Source organism: Suricata suricatta, chromosome 11, assembly GCF_006229205.1.
Source record: "Suricata suricatta isolate VVHF042 chromosome 11, meerkat_22Aug2017_6uvM2_HiC, whole genome shotgun sequence".
In the NCBI taxonomy this organism is placed as follows: domain Eukaryota; kingdom Metazoa; phylum Chordata; class Mammalia; order Carnivora; family Herpestidae; genus Suricata; species Suricata suricatta.
The window spans coordinates 47,571,194-47,590,497 of NC_043710.1; the positions used below are offsets into that span (position 1 = coordinate 47,571,194).

The following is a 19,304-nucleotide window of genomic DNA, read 5'->3' on the forward strand; positions in this document are numbered from 1 at the left end:
TTAATTTTGCTTCAGCCTCCCTCATTTACAAATAACCCTTTTTTTTTTCTAACAGCTTTTTACTTACTACATAAGTAATTCATGTTGACTGGCAGAAAATCTAATCATTTAAGTAGAAAAGAAACTAAATTATCCACAACCAACCTTCTTACTTAAAACTCCTTTTCTTGGCTTCCTCCTTTTACATGCAATTCTCTAGTTTCCTTTTTTCTGTTTCTCAAAGTTCCAAAAATAGGAATGGCCAAAAGCGTAGCCCTCCAGTCCACCCTACACCTCTAGATCACACTCCCTCCCTCTCAATTCACCAAGTCACCTTTCCAAATTGTTGCTTTCTCTCCTAACCTTAATTCCACATGTCCTATTGCCTGCTACACATTTTCCCTCTGATGTTTACCAGCTCCTCTATCCCGGCTTAAAAGTTAAGTCATGTTTTCTCCAACATCGGTTTCCCCTTTATACCCACATTTTCCAATGTAACTATCTAATGTCAGTATCTTTTAAAGCTAAGTCTTTAAGAGGTAACTTTTTATTATTTCTCTCCACTGGAATGCAACCTGAAATACCTTCAATTAGCTACTGTACTTAACACTATTTGTAAGACAAATGGGCCTAAGGGCACTGACTACATATCAGACCTATCAAAGTACATAAATGAACACAGTCAGATAATTTAAGAGCAAAAGGATTTCTAACTTTTCTGTTTTACTAGAGAATTTGACATTGTATCATCCCTATTTTATCTACCCAAAATATTAGGCATAGTTAAGTCATTGTAGTGGTAGAATCAGGACCAGTCTGAGGTTCTTCACCAAGTCTTCCAGCCTTTCATTAAATAGCAGTAGTACATGAATGCTTTCCAATTAAGGAGTTTAAAAAACTTAATCATATTAGTAACCAAAAGAAAAAAAAACTCACTTTAAATCAAACATCATTAATGTGCCTCTGATAGAAGCAAACAAGAAGTAAAATGATATATGCCTTTACTGTACCTGAAAACAAAATTTCTTATAAACATTAATAAGGCAGTATCTTTCAGATCTTTAACATGCTGTGTCACTAAAAACTTGTCTAACAGCCAAAGTATCCAGATACTTTCCCGCTCTCAAATTCAGAAGAGTATCTACTTAGAGATATTCCTAATTAAGGAATTTTACCTGCTCAGACTACAGACTATTCTATCTTCCAAAAATATATATTTTATTTTCATAAGTATTTTGCTGAGTTTTTAGACATGCCAAATTGTCCTATAAACATGCCATCATTTTGCACTTTTCCAGACCTAAGATTTTCATTAATTGAACATTTCAAAAGTCCTTTAGTAAAACAATCAAAATCTCCATTTATAAATAAAAATGTATACTTACAGTAGTAATTGTAATCATCTGTAAAAATCCTAGAAGTGACTCAGGTAGTTTATGTATTTAAATGACAAACACAAAGTATCAAAAAATGTATCAAAGCTAAGTCCACTTACTTTTTCACATAAAGCATGTGAGAGGGCCACATTTCTATCTGCATGACCAGTTTATAGCACATTAAGCTTAGGAACTGAAGGTTTAATAGGCTCCTAGGTAAGCCTTCTAATTCTACTTACAGCATTTTTTTTCTTGCTGCAAGTGTAAGAGGGGAGGGAATATTGATGCTTAGATCCTATCTGCCTTAACTAAAGTCAGATTTAAAAGTTTCCTTTCCAAAACTTATACATAGCTCTATCTTAAGTCCAACCACATGCATTATAAAAGCCATGTTGACTATGTAACCCCAGAAAGGTAGGAATCATGAATTTCTTTCCATCAACTACTTAACTCCCTACCTACCACAAAGACAACTGCTATTAAATGCACCAGACTGGAAGCTGTCATTCTAAATAAACGTTTTTAAGAAATGTTTTCCCTGTTTCCATTTAAAGCTCATGTTTAAATGCGACCTTCATTAAGAGTGAGGACTCTGTCTTATGTACAGTATTAAATCCCCAGCATTAAAGATAGGATTTGCCACATGATAGTCACTCAATTTTTATTTATTTTAAGAGAAAAGCATGAGTGGGGGAGGGGCAGACAGCAGGCGAGAGAATCCCAAGCAGGCCTAGCACTGTCAACGCAGAGCAGAGTTCTGTGCGGCTCAAACTCATAACCTGAGCCAAAGTTGGACACTTAACCAACTTAGCCACCCAGACTCCCCACCACAAAAAAAAAAAATTTTTTTTTTTACAGTTTATTCATTTATTTTGACAGAGAAAGACAGACAGACAGAGGGAGAGGGACTGAGAGATTCCTGAGCAGGCGCTGCCCTGTCAGCACAGAGCCCAAGGTAGAGCTGGACTCCACCAGCATGCTTTTATGACTTGAGATGAAACCAAAAACCAGATGCTTAACCGAGCCACTCAAGTGCCCCTCTTTCAAACATTTTAAAAATAACAAACAATTATTTGTTGAATGTCTATGCTCAGCTAATACTCCCAAGATAAATCTTCATCTACAGATTTTATTCCCATTAGAGAGAAGTTCAAAGTGAATGCACATTTAAGAGTAGAAGAGACAACGATCACCTAGTTCAAATAAAGTTAAAATAGTTAAAATTTAAGAATATGTAAAACTAGGTATCAAAAAGGTAAGTTTTGAATAAGAAAGCTTTTATTTTAGGTAATAAAAGCTTAACAGGAGGATTGAACAGCATGAGCAAAGGTTTGTATGGAAAGATTTCCACTGAAGAACACTGGCAGCTAAAAGCAGGAAGAATGCAGAGAGACTATGGTCTATTATAATAATCTGCCAAAAACCTTCACAGATGTCTTAACTTTATCTTATAAAGGAAGAAATAAGTTTTTTTGAGTGAGTGAGTGACAGTGAGAGTAGAAACCAGCACAGTCTCTGGAAACATAACAAACAATGTTGAATGAATAAATACCAAATGTCATATATTTTAGATTTCCTAAAAATTTTTAAACCTGTACTTCTAAATCTACAGAAGTCAGTTAACCTCAAAGTATATAATTACATGACAAATGACCATTTTCTGTACACAAATCTATCTAAAGATGGAAAGACAGGGGCACCTGGGTGGCTTAGCTGGTTGAGCCTCCGACTTTGGCTCAGGTCATGATCTCATGGCTTGCGAATTCGAACCCTGTGTCAGGCTCTGTGCTGACAGCTCAGAGCCTGGAGCCTGCTTTGGATTATGTGTCCCTCTCTCGCTCTGCCCCTCCCTTGCTCATGCTCTGTCTCTGTCTCTCAAGAATAAATAAAATATTAAAAATTTTTTAAAAAGATGGAAAGACATTTCTATTATTCAAGTTCTTATTTCTCCATGCAGACAACAAATATTTACTGAGAGCCCATTGTGTGTCATGCACTGTGCTTATAATTGTGCCAATTTTCATGATACAATAATGCTACCTACTAACAATCTCAGTGTCCAAATAGGTCCTTGTGTTCTTTCTTCATTCATTTTCCACTAAAATATACAAATACTATAAAGTGAGACAGGAAATAAAATGCATGGTGTGGTACATTGGTTAATCAATTGGCATTGATGCGGCGGTTCAAATAACCTGGAGATCGTAGCAGGTTCCGAGCACTTTCCTGAATTTTTTACAAGCATCATTTCACTCAACCCACATGACACAATGACATAGATACTATTACTGCTTTTATTTTGTACATAAGGAAAATGATGCTTAGAAGTTAAACAACTTTCCTAAGATCCTCCAGTTAGTACAGATCATTTCATAGTTTAAAAAAAAAATCAAATAAAATTACAAGGGCGTTTTCAATTATATTTCCAAGAATGCTCAAACTTTTTAATGGTTTTCTCCGGTCTTTGAGGCAAAGTTTTAGTTACATGAAGAAATTTCAAATAGAGACATGACAATGTGGTCCAAAATTATAACAGCAAAGAGAAGGGGAAAAAAAAAAAAAAAGGAAAATTCATGCCATGCTACAGAGTAAATCAGTGGGGAATACTAAAATGTGTCTTGAAAATAGCTGCCAAGAGTCTCCTTACTGGTCTCTAGAAGGCTCACAGAACTTTCTTAATTTTATCTGTATGAAATATAAAAAATATATACTCTAAAAATTCTCTAAGGAGAGGTGGTATAACAGCTAAAGTCTGTTTGTTATCTGTCATGATAAAGTAAGTAAAGCCTAACACTGACAAATCAGAATTGCAGTGGCAAAAGACAAAAATTCCTCACCTCATGAAACTTAAGTAAAATATGTATGACAAACCAGTGCTACAGAGAAAATTAAATTAAGGAAGATATAGTGTGCCTGGGGTGTCATAGCCAGGCAACTCCTTAGTGATATGGAAATAGCTGAACAATGATAGAGGGAAGTAAGAGAACAAGTCTGAGAGATAACTGAGAAAAAGAGGTTCTAGGCAGAAGAAACAGTTAAGTGCAATCACTGTGAGGCAAGAGCACTTTGTTTTTGTTTTATCTGCACTATTAATACTTCGATAACATTTACAATTTTTACAGTTTGTGATTACTTCACTTAGCTAAAAAGATTCACTCAAATGTCAATCATCTTTTTCTTTTAACTAAAATGAACCAAAATATAACTTTAATTGAATAAAATCAGTATGGATTGATTGCTCATCCTGTCTTATCCAAAATCAAGAGCCTGATGGAAATAAAATGTTACTTCCTCATTCTTGCTACAGTCAAGCTTCTTTAAGACTTATCTGGAATCTATTTCCTAAATCAAAGTTCTGCCACAAAAAAAGTCAAACCAAGAAAGTATTCAAACAGGAGCACTTCATTAAAATGGAATGAAGACTAGAGATGAGAATATTCTAAATAAAAGAAAAGTTACCTTAGGAAAATTAGTAAAAAAATCAAGGTGTAAAAATTGAAAGAAATTTGCAAAATGTAAACTGCTTGCTAACAATTACAGAAATACAGGCTAGACACCAAATTTTCTTTCACAGAAAAGCAGCTATTCCAAAGTATTCCAAAACTCCAACAAATGCCTAACAGTTAAGTAAAAAATGCTATAAATACTATTTTGATTATTCATCTTCCAAAAATCACATTGTGAAATATTTATCCCAGGCCTCATTACAAAATGTCAGCATATATAACCAGACATTTAATACTTGCTTGAAGAATGAATTAATTTCAAATTTTCCTATAAGGGAATCAACTTTTTTTTGAAAAAGTAATTTTTGAAATTAATAATTACACACAGCATGTTCAGGCAGGATAATAAAGTCATGGTAGAAATCACTGTGACTGAACTTTTAGAGTGTCTAAACTTACACATGTATTAATACTTCATAAAATGTTCATCTTAACCTCTATCATAAAAAAAATAAATTAAAATAAAAAGTGATCCATAACTACCTCCATAGTTTTATAATGGTTCAATATGGGAATTTGTTTCAATGCATTATTTTACATCCAAAAGAAATCTAAGCTCCTCCCAAGGTGAGTTTGAGACTAAATATTTGAGCATGTGGGCCTGACTGGCTTAGTGGGTAGAGTGTGGGACTCTTGATCTCAAGGGTTGGAGGACCACCTTGAGGGAAAAGAGTATTTCAAGACATCTTAAAAAAAAAAAACTTTGAGCATCACTCTTGGTATGATCTAACGATGGTCTCATTTATATACGTAAGATTTAACATTTTTAGGGGCGCCTGGGTGGCTCAATCGGTTAAGCAACTGACTACTGACTTCCACTCAGATCACAATCTCACCATAGTGAGTTTGAGCCCGGCGTCTGGCTCTGTCCATTCTGTGCTGGTTCCCTCCTTCTCTGCCCTTTCCCTGTTCACATGCTCACTATCTCTCAAAATAAACATTAAAAATTTATAAAGAAGATTTAACTTTATTTTGAAATACTTTTATACCTAATTTGTCTAAACTCTGTGGGTGGTCTTCTTAAACTATAAGTTCCTTGAGGGCAGAGATCTCTAAAACAGCATTGTACACTGAAGATGGACAATTAGGAATACTCTTGTGGTTTCTGGAAAGTCAATATAAATTAACGTTTTTAAATGAGTTACCTACCAGTTAAGAGAAGCATAAAATAACTGAATTTCTACTTTAGAGAGGGACTTCTTATTTTCCGTTGAAAAATAAATGTACACTGAACTTCACTAAAGCTTGCACTCAGAAGTATACCAAAAGACATTAACTGGCATAGGAAATTGAAGGGGACCTTTTAAGAAGCCTTTAAAATACTCACTAAAATATAAAAAGCTGCAGAAATTTATAAAATCCTAAAACTGAAAATAGTACAATAATCTACCCACACATTAAAGCTGTTTTCCAAAGGCTGGTCCCTCGAAAATAGGAAAAAAGGAACCAATCATCAGCGAGTTGATACGGAGCTTGGCACATTTCAAGGCACTCTGCCTCACACTGATTGTCTCACTTGACCGCCACAGCAACCCTGTGGCCTAATTTTATGAATGGAAGACACTTAGCATCAAAAGGTTAAGCGACTTGCCCAAGGTCAGTCAAGAATACTAGTGGTTCAGCTCTACCTAGAAGGGTGCACTTCATCTGACTCTACTAGACTGTCCTGACTCCCCGACTGAGGCACGATTAGAATAAAAGAGCAGTAACTCAGACTAGTATCCAACACTACCCTAACCCAGTCAAAGAGGCGGGGGCTTGCCTCTGAAAGCTTTCCCTAGCAGCTCAGTCGCAGAGAAGAAAGTTGTGCCGATCACCGATCAGCCCACAGAAGTGACAGGATGACAGGCGCAGCCCCCAAAAGACCAGCTTCTGCATTCCCAGGAGCCCCTCCAAACCCGGCGCCAGCGAGACTGCTCCCAGGAACGTCTGAAAAACCTTTCAGTGAGTTTCGCCCCCTCCTGGGCGCGAGGAACCAGCTGGGTATGAGCCAGAGGGCGGCCGGCCATCCAAGCCAGCCATGTGTCCAGCCCGTCACGCCCGCCTCGCTTCAGCCGGCTCCTCATGCGTTGACCGCAGCCAGAGGCCCAGATCAGGATCCGACGCAAAGGCTGCCTTGGCCGCCGCCACCACCGCAGCAGCCTGAGGCGCCCCGGCGTGGCACTTGTAGTTAGGTTCCCGCCCCACCCCTCCAGTTGGGCCCCTCGGCGACGCTGTGCGCGCCTCTGGCCAGGCCCCGAGGGCTCGGCCTGCCACAGTCCGCCGCCCGCCCCGTGTCCTTACTTCATTGAGCTGGCGCTCCGCAGCCTCACGCAAGGCTGGGTCCATGGTGCCCCGCAGGGCCTCGATAATGGTGTTGGGGTCCATCGCAGCGCAGACTCGGTCAAACCCGGGGCTCGGGTGCTACTGGGCCAGGAATAGCGCCGCTCACTGCGCACATGGACCCACCGCGCTCCGCAGCGGCAACCGGCGCGAAAGGAAAGAGAAGCGCCAAGGCCCCGGATAGAACCTCTTCTCCTCGGCGTGGAGGCGGGAGATGCTCCAGCCACTTCCTGTCGGCGCGCCCGCGGGGTGCTTTGGGAGATGTAGTTTACGTAAGCTTTCCGCAGCCCACGTGGCCCTGAACTGTCGCTCCTACAGACAACTCTTGATTTTCAAAAGGGAAAGAAGTTCAAACTCCACAGTAAAAAAACTAAAACAATCAAACACAAGAATTTCCCAAAATAATATACCTCTGGTGACCGTAAGGTGAATCTAATGCAATGTGTGATACAATCCATTGCTGGTAGCTTTGTAATTGAAGGTAAGGTAATCTTTTGAAAAGCAGTTTAAGATGTGTTTCTAAATGCCATAAAAGTATTCATCATTTTTGCCCCAAGTATTCCTATTCATGATACTTTATCTTAAGGAAATAATACAAAAGATTTAATTAGCTTTATGTGTGAAAGATATTATAACATTACATATTTATGATTACCAAATACGAAAAATAAGGTTTTTATTGAGTATCCAAATTTTGGTAGTAACTTTTCTATATAAATCACCTGTAAATGCAGAGTAAGAGCATAATCCCTATTGGAATCCTACATTCTTTAAAACAGTTAAACAGTTTCAGAAAGGTTAAATAACTTGCCCAAGATCACTTAGTAAGTTCACCCAGGACTTCAAACCTAGGATGTTTCTGTTCTAAAAGATTTCATTCTCTTAACTGAATCACTCTGCCTTTCAAGAGAAATGTCGAGTGATATGGGACTTGTTAAGCAAATTAAAATAATTCAGTCAGTTAAATATTTCACAGGCATTAAAAATTACAAATATCATATACCTTGGGGTGCCTGGGTGGCTCAGTGGTTAAATCAGCTCAGGTCATGAGCTTACAGATGGTGGATTCCAGCCTTCCGTCAGGCTCTGTGTTGACAGCTTAGAGCCTGGAGCCTGCTTTAGATTCTGTCTCCCTCTTTTTCTGTCCCTCCCCTGCCCACACTCTGTCTTTCTCTTTCTCAAAAATAAGTAAACATTGAAAACAAAAATTAAAAACATATATATCTTGTAACTACACAAAAACAGTTCTGTGAGGATATGGCTTTATAACATGGACAAAGACTAGGAAATAAAGCTGACAAATGAAATTAATTGATTTTCTAGGATGGTGATATTTTGAGTAATTTCCTTTCATATCTGTCTTCATTATAATAAAGTTATGTAACCATATATACTTAAAATGAATCATATGCTTTAAATGCAACTTGTTAAAAGATCACTTATTTTTTTCAGTTTGCAAAAAGGAGAAAAGGGGGCACAAAAATCTTTCCCTGGAATAGTGGACTTTGCAATATTAATATCCCTTATATGCAGACCACTATGCTTGGAAGTGTGGTTTATGTTATTATTCCTAACTTACAAGTGAAGAATCTAAGCCTCACATAAGCTACTTAAATTGTAAAAGGTCATAAAATTTCCATAATATAACCTGTTGTTAGCTATATCAGTGTACTAATACAATTTGTTTAAGAATTTCTTCTCCCTGGGGCATCTGGGTGAGCTTGTGATTTTTGATCTTGGGGTCATGTGTTCAAGCCTCACATTGGGTCTACACCTTCACATTACTTAAAAGTAAAAATAAACTTGGAAAAAAAAGATTTCTTCTCCCTACCCATCCCTCAATAGTGAGGGCCTGGAAAATAAGGATTATGTTTTATTCACTTTTGTATCCTTACCTCCTGTCATGAAGCTTGAATGTCTACTAAGAGTTCAATAAATGTTCTAGTGAATAAATGAAAAAGGGAATGAATGAACTAATAATGAGTTGTGGTGGCTCAGGCAGAATTACAATCTCAATCTTTATGATTCCAGACCCAGTCCTTTTTACACTAATACATGTCTATTTTAAATTCCAAAACTGACTTGTCCATCATGAACTTGTGACAACCACAGCATAGCACAATGTATATAAAAGACCTGACACATAAAAAGGTGTCCCAAAAATATTAACTCCCTTTCCCTGAAACTGAAAGGGAGAAGTGGCAATGGAAAAAATGGTTTTTAAACTAAAGTACTAGTAAGGGGGAGCCAGCAAGATTTGCAGATCTAAAGCTGTAGTGGGGGCCTGTGTGTCACTCCAATCTGCAGCATATGTGCTGTCCAAGTGAACACTAGGTTGTGTCTCATGCTTCAGAGAGATTAGAGTTCATAGGGTGCTAGATACCACCTAGGGAGCAGAGTTCCTTTATCCACACAACGATCTTGGCTCCAGGACCCATCAGAAGCTTAGTTGGCAGTGTGATTAGCACACCCAACTTATTTGTAGGTTTATTTATTTATTTATTTATTTATTTATTTTGTCAAGTTGTTGACACAGAGAATGTGGCTTATATGACTGGAAATTTAGATGTGATCTCTTCCAGGGCAGGGACCATGTCTATCTCTTTGTGACAAACACAGAAATGAGCATGTACTCAACAAATAAATGTGTGAAGATTAAAGAAAGAAGTGCTGTGTTAGGCCAGTATGAGCATAAATTGGTAACTTTACGTCACTGCTCAAACCCAATTCCCAGAGCCACTATAGCCAATATAGGTATGTATGCCTTCTTGGGCAAGATTAGTCTAAGAAAATCAGAAAAGTATAAAATGAAAAGTTTCAGAGCTTGTTTTGAACTGGAATGGAATTGGAAAAAAATAAAGGTAAGGAACAATATAAGGGGTGATTTGGTTAACTGAGCTTGTAAATGATGGTTTTGTTGTTCAAACCGAAAACAAAAACAAAAAACAAAGAAAACCCATGTCTCCCTGCAGGTATGAAAGGAAAGGAGGTTTCAGGGAATGACCATACAGCTATAATATAAGGGAATGAAATAATTAACTTTCCCTGTACAAACCTCCATTGGAGGCTTTCATGGATGAACACCTGTGATAAAGTTTTGATGATAAATACCTAGCACCCAAAGTTATCTTAAGGCCTAGACTGATCTGTCTGAGGTGACTGGATTTTGTCAAGACATCCTATAATTACTGAAACTCCACATGCTATACATCCTATATTAGCCTTATTTCAGATATCAAAGATATTTTAGACAAAATTTTTCATGAAATTTGTTTTTCTCACTAATGGTAATCATTATAACCAAGTAAAATTCATTTTTCACCATAGTAGGATTTTTGTTCTAAACAGTTCAAAATGTAGGGGGTTAGAATGCATGTTTGGCTCAGTTGGTAGAGCACGTAACTCTTGATCTTGGAGTTGTGAGTCCAAGCCCTACTTTGGGGGTAGAGTTTACTTTAAAAATAAATAAATAAAATAAGCTTTCCTGTGTCTTATCCTTTCTCAGGTGTCTGCTCATTCCTGGGACCACAGTGGAAAAAAAAAATAAAACGTAGGGGGCTAAAAAAAAGACCTAGAAGCTAAGGAAAGAGTGATTGTGTTCAGAGGCACTGTGCTACTTTGGGTAAAACTTTTATCTCACTGGCCCTCATTTTTTGTTTCCACCTGTGAAACGAATACATAATCCTGCCTGGGTTCCCAAAATTACCCTGAGAATCAAATGAGTCTAGGAAGTGCTTTGTAATTATAAAATTCAGAACAAAAGTAAGTTGTTATTGGTATTAAGGAAAGGGCTTAGGAGAAAGTCAAGTAAGAGTAAAGAGTAAAGTTGAAGTTTGTGCCCTAAACCATATAAAATTTCTTAAAGATCAACTTCATCAAGTTGATCAGCTTCATCAATTTTACATAAAATTCAGTGAGTTTTCATAAAGTTATACATTCATTTCACAGTGCCACAGTATACATACAGATTTTCTCCATCAGCCCTTGCCAGTTAATCCTTAAATGCTCAACTCTGTGCCATATTCACCCGAGGTGCTTTCTATCATTATCAATTAGATTTGCCTTTCCTACTATTTCATATAAGTGGAATTATTCAGTAACTACTTTTTGTGTCTGGCTTTTTTCACCAACTATAGTCCTTCTAAGCTTATTTCCATGGTGTTGAGGTTATCAGTAGTTCCCTCCTTGTTGCTAAATGGCAGTCTGTTGCCTGGATATCCAATTATCCATCCATCTGTTGGTGGGCATTTGGGTCATTTATAGTTTTTTGCAATTGTAAATTAAGCTGATATGTACATTTGTGTACAAGTCTGAGTGTAGATATATGTTTCATTCATCTGGTAAGTAGCAAAGAATGGAATGGCTGATTTGTTTTAAAGATTTTTTTTTAAGTAATCTCTACACTCAACATAGGACTCAAACTTACAACCCTGAGATCAAGAGTCAGACACTTTGCCACCTGGTAGTTAGGCATCGCTGGAATGGCTGATTGGTATTCTAAGTGTGCATATAACTTTATAAGAAACTGCCAAATCATTTCTCAACTTGGTTGTACAATTTTACATTCCCACAAGCAATTTATGGGCATCCCATTGTTTCCCTATCTCCATCAACAGTTTGAATTCTCTTTTAAAGTGTATATAGCAAAGTGGATGTGTAGTGTTTATGTCATTTTGCATGTCATAATGCACTGTATGGATTTCCCTGATGACTAATAATATTGAGTATCTCTTCATTTGCTATTAACCATTTGTATCATCTTTTGAAGTGTCTGTTTTGCCCATTTTTTTAATTTGATTGTTGCCTTACTGCTATTAAGTTTTAAGATACTCTGGGTAAATTTTTGTCAGATGTCTACATTGTGAATATTTTCTTTTAATCTGTGTCTTTTCATCTTCTTATCTTTCAAAAAGCAGTTGTCCATTTTGATAAAGTCTAATTTATATATTGTTTCTTTTATACTTGAGCCTTTGTATTCTATATAAGAAATCTTTCCTACCTTGAGATTGTAAAGATTTTCTCCTATGTTTTTTTTCTAGAAATTGTATAGTTTTAGCATTTATGTTTTGAACTATGGTTTAGTTTGAGGTGTGTGTGTGTGTGTGTGTGTGTGGTGTGTTAGGTAACGGTTCAAGTTATTTGTTTCTGTATGTGGATATCCAGTTAGTTACTATAGAACAATCTGTTAAAAAGTTTATACTTGACCACTGAATTACCTCAGCCCCTTTGTTGAAAATCAATTGACCAAATATGTATAGATCTATGTTTAACTTCTCTACTCTGTTCCATTGATCTATTTATCTATCTCCATGCCAATATCACAATGTCTTAATGTAGCTTTCTAGTAAGTCTTAAAGTCAACTAGTGTAAATCTTCCAACTTGTTACTCTTTTTCAAAATTGTTTAGACTACTGTAGGTTATTTGCCTTTCAAAATACATTTGGTAAATTCAACTTGCTAATTTCCAATTTTTAAAAAGTCTGTTGAGATTTTGATAGATTTTTGAAAGATACTGCATTTAATATACACATCAGGAGCACCTGGCTGGCTCAGTCAGTGGAACACGTGACTTGGGATTGGGATCCCAATCTTGGGATTGTGGGTTTGAGCCTCATGTTAGGTGTGTAAATTCTTTAAAAATAATCTTAAAACAGAATCTAGAGAGGTGTCTGGCTGACTCAGTTAGTAGAGTATGCAACCCTCAATCCCACAGTCACGAGTTCATCTCCCACATTGGGCATGGACCTACTTAAAAAAAATCTACACATCAACTTGGGTAAAATCAATACCTTAACAATATTGAGTGTTTTGATCCTTGAACATGTTATATACCTCCGTTTATTTGAGTATTTAAAGTTTTTCTCTCAGCAATATTTTTAGTTTTCAGTACACACTTATTTTCTTAAGTATATCCCTAAATACCTCATGTTATAGTCCATGATGTTTTAAAATATCATTTCCAACTGTTTTTACTTATATCTAGAAATGCAATTGACTTTCATATTTGACCTTGTATTCTACAGCCCTGCTAAGCTAACTTATTGACTTTAGTAGTTGCTTTTCTAAATTTCTTATTATTTTCTGTGTATATAATCAGGTATTCAGAATATAAAAATGGTTTTACTTTTTTCCCATTCTTTAGCAATAGGGTTTTCACAGATTCTATTACATTGAAAACATTTCTTTTCATTCCTAGTCTTCTTTGAGTCTTTAATGTGAACAGGATGTTGAATTTCGCCAAATATTTTTCTAGAGCATTGATATCATCATATGGGTTTTCTTTATTCTTTTAATGTGGTGAATTATACTGATTGATTTTTACATGTTACCTTCCTAGGATAAACCTCACTTGGTCATAATGTATTAACATTAGAAAAAACATTATATATTGCTGGATTCCATTACCCAGTTTTTTTGAGGACATTTGTATCTATCTCCATGAGGGATCTTGGTCAGTAGTGTTCTTTCCCTAAATGGCTTTACCTAGTTTTGGTATCAGGGTAAAGCTAGTCTCATAAAATGTATTCCTTCCTCCTTTATTTTCTGAAAGAAATGTGTAGAATTGACATTATTTCTTCCTTAAATATTAGAAACCCCACTGTTTATAACAGCACTATCAACAATAGCCAAGTTATGGAAAGAGACCAAATGTTCACTAACTGACGAATGGATAAAGAAGACATGGTATATACATACAATGGAATATTACTCAGTGATAAAAAGAATGAAATCTTGCCATCTGCAACTACATGGATGGAACTAGAGTGTATTATGCTACGTGAAATAAGTTAGAGAAAGATAAATATATTATTACACTCATATGTGGAATTTAAGAAACAAAACTGGTGAACATAGGGGAAGGGAAAGAAACAATAAGATAAAAAGAGAGGGAGGCAAACAATAAGAGACTCTTAAATTTAGAAAAACTGAGGATTGCTGGAGGGATATTGAGTCGGGGGGGAATGAACTAAATGGATGATAGACATTAAGGAGGGCACTTGTTGGGATGAACACTGGGTGTTACATGTAAGTGATGAATCACTAAATTCTACTCCTGAAATCATTATTACACTATATGTTAACTAACTTTGATTAAAATAAAAACTAAAAAAATAATAAAAAATTAAAAAATAAAAGTTGAAGTATGGGGCACCTGGTAGCTCAGCTGGGTAAGCATCTGACTTCAACTGAGGTCATGATCTCACAGTTTATGAGTTCAAGCCCTGAAGCAGGCTCTCTGCTGTCAGTGCAGAGTCCACTTCGGTTCCTCTGTCTCTGTCTCTCTCTCCCCGCCCCCCCCTGCCCCTCCTGTGCATGCTCTCTCTCTCTCAAAAATAAATAAGCATTAAAAAAATTAAAATTATAAAAATTGAAGTGTAGTTGACATACAATATTATATTAATTTAAGTTGTACAAGTGATTTGATAATTATATACATTACAAAATGCTCACCATGATAAAGTGAGCATTCTGTCAACCTACAAAGTTATTACAATATTATTGACTATATTCCCTATGCTGTACTTTATACCCATGACAAGTTTATTTTATAAATGGAGGTTTGTATCTCTCTTTCTTAAAAATTTTTAATGTTTATTTATTTTTGAGAGAGAGAGACAGAGTGTGAGAGCTGGGGAGGAGCAGAGGGAGAGGGAGCCACAGAATCCAAAGCAGGCTCCAGGCTCTAGAGTCAGCCTGACGTGTGGTTCAAATTCAGGAACCACAAGTTCATGACCTGAGCTGAAGTCAGACGCTTAACTGACTGAGCCAACCAGGTGCCCCTGGAAGTTTGTATCTCTTAATCCTCTTCATCTATTTGACTCATTCCCCCATCCCACCCCTCTAGTAACCACTAGCTTGTTCTCAGTATTTATGAGACTGTTTCTGTTAGGTTTGTCTGTTTGCTTTGTTTTTAGATTCCACATATAAAGTAAATTAATGGTATTTTTCTTTCTCTTTCTGACTTAGTTTACTTAGCCTAATACCGCCTGCTCCAATCATGTTATCACAAATGGCAAGATTTCATTCTTTTTCATTGCTGAGTAATATTCCATTACTTATATTGACAGAAAGGAGGGCTCTAAAATTTCTCAGCTTTGACATGAATGAACACTTCAATTTTCTATTCCATAAAATAGGAATGATAGTAATTCTATCATTATATTGTTGTAAGATCATGTATACCAAGCAATTAGCACAAACCATGCACATAGTACAGGAAACTCAACAAGTGGTAATTTGAATAGATACCTCACCAAAGAAGATAAACAGATGGAAAATAAGTATATGAAAAGATGTTCCATGTCATGTCAGGAAAGAATTGCAAATGAAAGCAATGAGATACAAAGGCACCTGGGTGGTTCAGTCAGTTAAGCATCCAATTCTTGATCTCAGCCCAGGTCATGACTTAATGGTTTGTGAGATCAAGCCCTGTGTCAGGTTCTGTGTTGACTGCATGTAGCTTGCTTGTGACTCTCTTTCCCTCCCTCTCTGCCCTCTGCCCCACCCCAGTTTGTGTGCTCTTATACTCCCTTGCGCTCTCTCTTTCTCTGTCTCAAAATAAATAAACTTAAGAAAGAAAAAAAAACAATGAGCTACCACTATACACCTATCAGAATGGCTAAAGTAAAGAACATTGACAACACCACATGCTGGTGAGAATGTAAGCAACAGAAACTCTTTCATGGCTAGTGGGAATGCAAAATAATACAGCCACATTGGAAGACAGTTTGGCAGTTTCTTACAAAACTAAATATATTCTTACCACATAATCCAGCAACTGCATTCCTTGGTATATATCCAGATGAGCTGAGAACATTACCATCCAAAAATCTGTAAATGAATGTTTACTGTAGATATATTCATAAATGCCAAACTTGGAAGCAACCAAGATATTGTTCAATAGGTAAATGGATAAATAAAACTATGTATATCCATGCAATGGTATATTACTCAGCTATGAAAAGAAATGAGCTCTTAAATCACAAAAAGACAGAAGAAGTATATGCTGCTAAGTGAAAGAAACCAACATGAAAGGACTGCATACTATATGATCCTAACTATATGACATTCTGGAAAAGGCAAAACCATGGGGAAAATGAAAAGATTAGTGGTTGGCAGAGACTCAATGGATGTACATACAGAACAGGTGGAGCACAGGGGATTTTTAGGTAGTAAAACTATTCCACATGAAACTGTAATAGTGGGTCCATGTTCTTATATATTTGTTAAAACCCATAGAATGTACAACACAAAAAGTAGATGTAGACCATAGACTTTAGTTAATAATATAATATCTGCTCATCAATTATAACAGATGTACCATATTAATGAGAGATACTAATGATAAGGAAAACTATGTAGGGAGGAGTGAAGGGATAAATAGAACCATTTGTACTTTCTGTTCATTTTTTTCTATAAATCTAAAACTACTCCGAAAAAAAAATAAAGCCAATTCAAAAGTCAATAGTGGTAACAGGATAAAATTATGTAAGTGGAGAATTGGTGGTTATCAAGGGTTAGAGGTGGTAATGGGGAAGAGGGACTTCAAAGGAGGTAGCACAACAGAGATGTGGTGATAAAATAGCTCTGTATCTTGACTGCAGTGATCTATGCATGGATCTATGGATGTGATAAGATGACACAGAACTATGTACATACATTACACCAATGTCAATTTCCTGGTTTTGCTATTATGCTACTTAAGATTTAATGGGGGGGCACATCTGGGTGATTCAGTCTGTTAAGCATTCGACTTTGGCTCAGGTCATGATCTCACATTTCATGGGTTTGAGCCCCACATAGGGCTCTGTGCTGACAGCTCAGAGCCTAGAGCCTACTTTGGATTTGGTGTTCTCCCTCTTTCTCTCCCCCTCCCCACTCACATTCAGTCTCTCTCTGTCTCTCAAAAATAAACAAACATTTAAAAAAAAAGATGTAATGGGGAAACTGAATGAAGAGTACACAGGATTTCTCTGTACTCTTTTTTTTTAATTGACAGTGTTATATTAGTTTCAGGTGTACAATATAGTGATTCAACAATTCTACATGTTACTCAGTGCACATCATGATAAGTGTGCTTCTAATCCACTTCACCTGTTTCATACATTTCCTTACCTACATCCCCTCTGGTAACCACCAGTTTGTTCTCTAAATTTAAGAGTCTGGTTTTTTGTTTATCTCTTTTCTTCTTGGTTCATTTGTTTTGTTTCTTAAATTCTACATATGAGGTATTTTTCTTTGACTGACTTACTTCGCTTAGCATCATAACCTCTAGATCCATCCATGTAGTTGCAAATGGGAAGATTTCAATTCTTCTTCATGGCTGAGTACTATTCCATTGAATTATACAGATACATATATAGATGATATTTATAGATAGATATAGGTATAGATATAGATGTAGATCACATTTTCTTTATCCATTCATCTATATGAACATTTGGGTTGCTTCCATATTTTGGCTACTACAAATAATGCTGCAATAAACATAGGTGTGCATATGTCTTTTAGAATTAATGATTTCATATTCTTTGAGTAAATACTCAGTAATGGAATTACTGGATCATATGGTAATTCCATTTTTGAAGTTTATTTTTATGTATTTTGAAAGAGACAGAGGGAGCGTGCATGTGCACACACACATGGCAGCAGGGGAGGGACAGAGAGAAAGAGAGAGAAAATCATAAGCATGTTACATGCTGTTAGCATAGAGTCCAATGCAGGTCTCGATCTCGCAAACTGTGAGATCATGATCTGGGCCCAAATCAAGAGTTGGATGCTTAACTACCTGAGTCACCCAGAAGCCCCAGTAATCCTATTTTTAAGGTTTTGAAGGATCTCCGTCCTATTTTCCACAGTTTCTCGAACTATCTTTGCAATCTCTTGTGATCTGTAACTGCATTATAAAAAAGTTTTTAAAAATAGATATCATAACCAAGAGAGATCCAAGTAGATATAAATGTTAAATGCCACTTAGTATCATAGGTGGGATCCTAGAAGAAAAAATGGACATTAGGAAAAAACAAGACATCTGAATAAAATATGGACTTTAGTTAAAAATAACATACCAGTAGTGGTTCATTAATTGTAACAAACGTACCATACTAATATAAATGTTAATAATAGGGGAAACTGGGTATGGGGTATAGGAGAGCTTTCTATACTATCCTTGTAATAATTCTGCAAATCTAAAGCTATTCTAAAATAAAAGTGTTATTTAAAAGTAACCAATAAATGGTGGCAAGCTGATAAGATACATAAATCTAAATCTAAGTAGGACTTATATCCAGAATATATAAAGAATTCCTACAAATAAATTTTTTTAAAAAGACAACTCAATTTAAAAATGTACAAAAGAGGGGCCCCTGGGTGGCTCAAGTCGGTTAAGTGACCGGCTCCAGCACAGGTCATGATCTCACGGTTCGTGGGTTTGGGCCCCGCGTGGAGCTCTGTGCTGACAGCTTGGAGCCTGGAGCCTGTTTCAGATTCTGTGTCTCCCTCTCTCTCTGACCCTCCCCTGCTCGTGCTGTCTCTCTCTGTCTCTCAAAAAAAAAAATTAAAAAAAAATAAATAAAAATGTACAAAAGAATTAAATAGACATCTCTATAAAGAGATAAACAAAATGGACAAGAAACATATAAAAAGGTATTCAACATCATTAGTCATCTAAGAAATATAAATTACATTCATTAGGTAGCATTACTCACCAAAGAACATCTAAAATTTAAGAACAACTCAAAGGGCTGATTAAGACATGAAACAACTAGAACTCTCATGCTTTGCAGGTGGAGTGTAATTTGATTCAATCACTTTGGAAAAATGTTTGCCAGTGCCTACTAAAACCAAGTATACAGGGGTATTCCTGACTGGCTCAGTCAGTACAGCATGTGACTCTTGATCTTGTGGTTGTGAGTTTGAGCCCCATGTTGGGTGTAGAGATTACTTAAAAATAAAACCTTTAATAAGGGTGCCTGGTCGAGGGTGTGGAGAGACGGGCACCCTCCTACACTGTTGGTGGGAATGTAAACTGGTGCAGCCACTCTGGAAAACAGTGTGGAGGTTCCTCAAAAAACTATCCATAGAACTCCCTTATGACCCAGCAATAGCACTGCTAGGGATT

The 19,304-nt window shown here is 36.5% G+C and overlaps 1 protein-coding gene across 2 annotated transcripts in view; it reads right to left on the reverse strand.

The window, feature by feature from the left end:
• IPO7 (importin 7) overlaps positions 1-7,382 on the reverse strand; it is a 47,776-nt gene extending 40,394 nt beyond the window's left edge. For both annotated transcript variants that reach the window (XR_003900373.1, XM_029915418.1), the window contains exon 1: positions 7,145-7,382. Coding sequence is in view for 1 of the 2 variants with exons in the window: in XM_029915418.1 (XP_029771278.1) it covers positions 7,145-7,228 (84 nt within the window). In the remaining variant the exon portion in view is untranslated. The remainder of the gene's footprint in view (positions 1-7,144) is intronic.
• Positions 7,383-19,304: the final 11,922 nt, after the last annotated feature.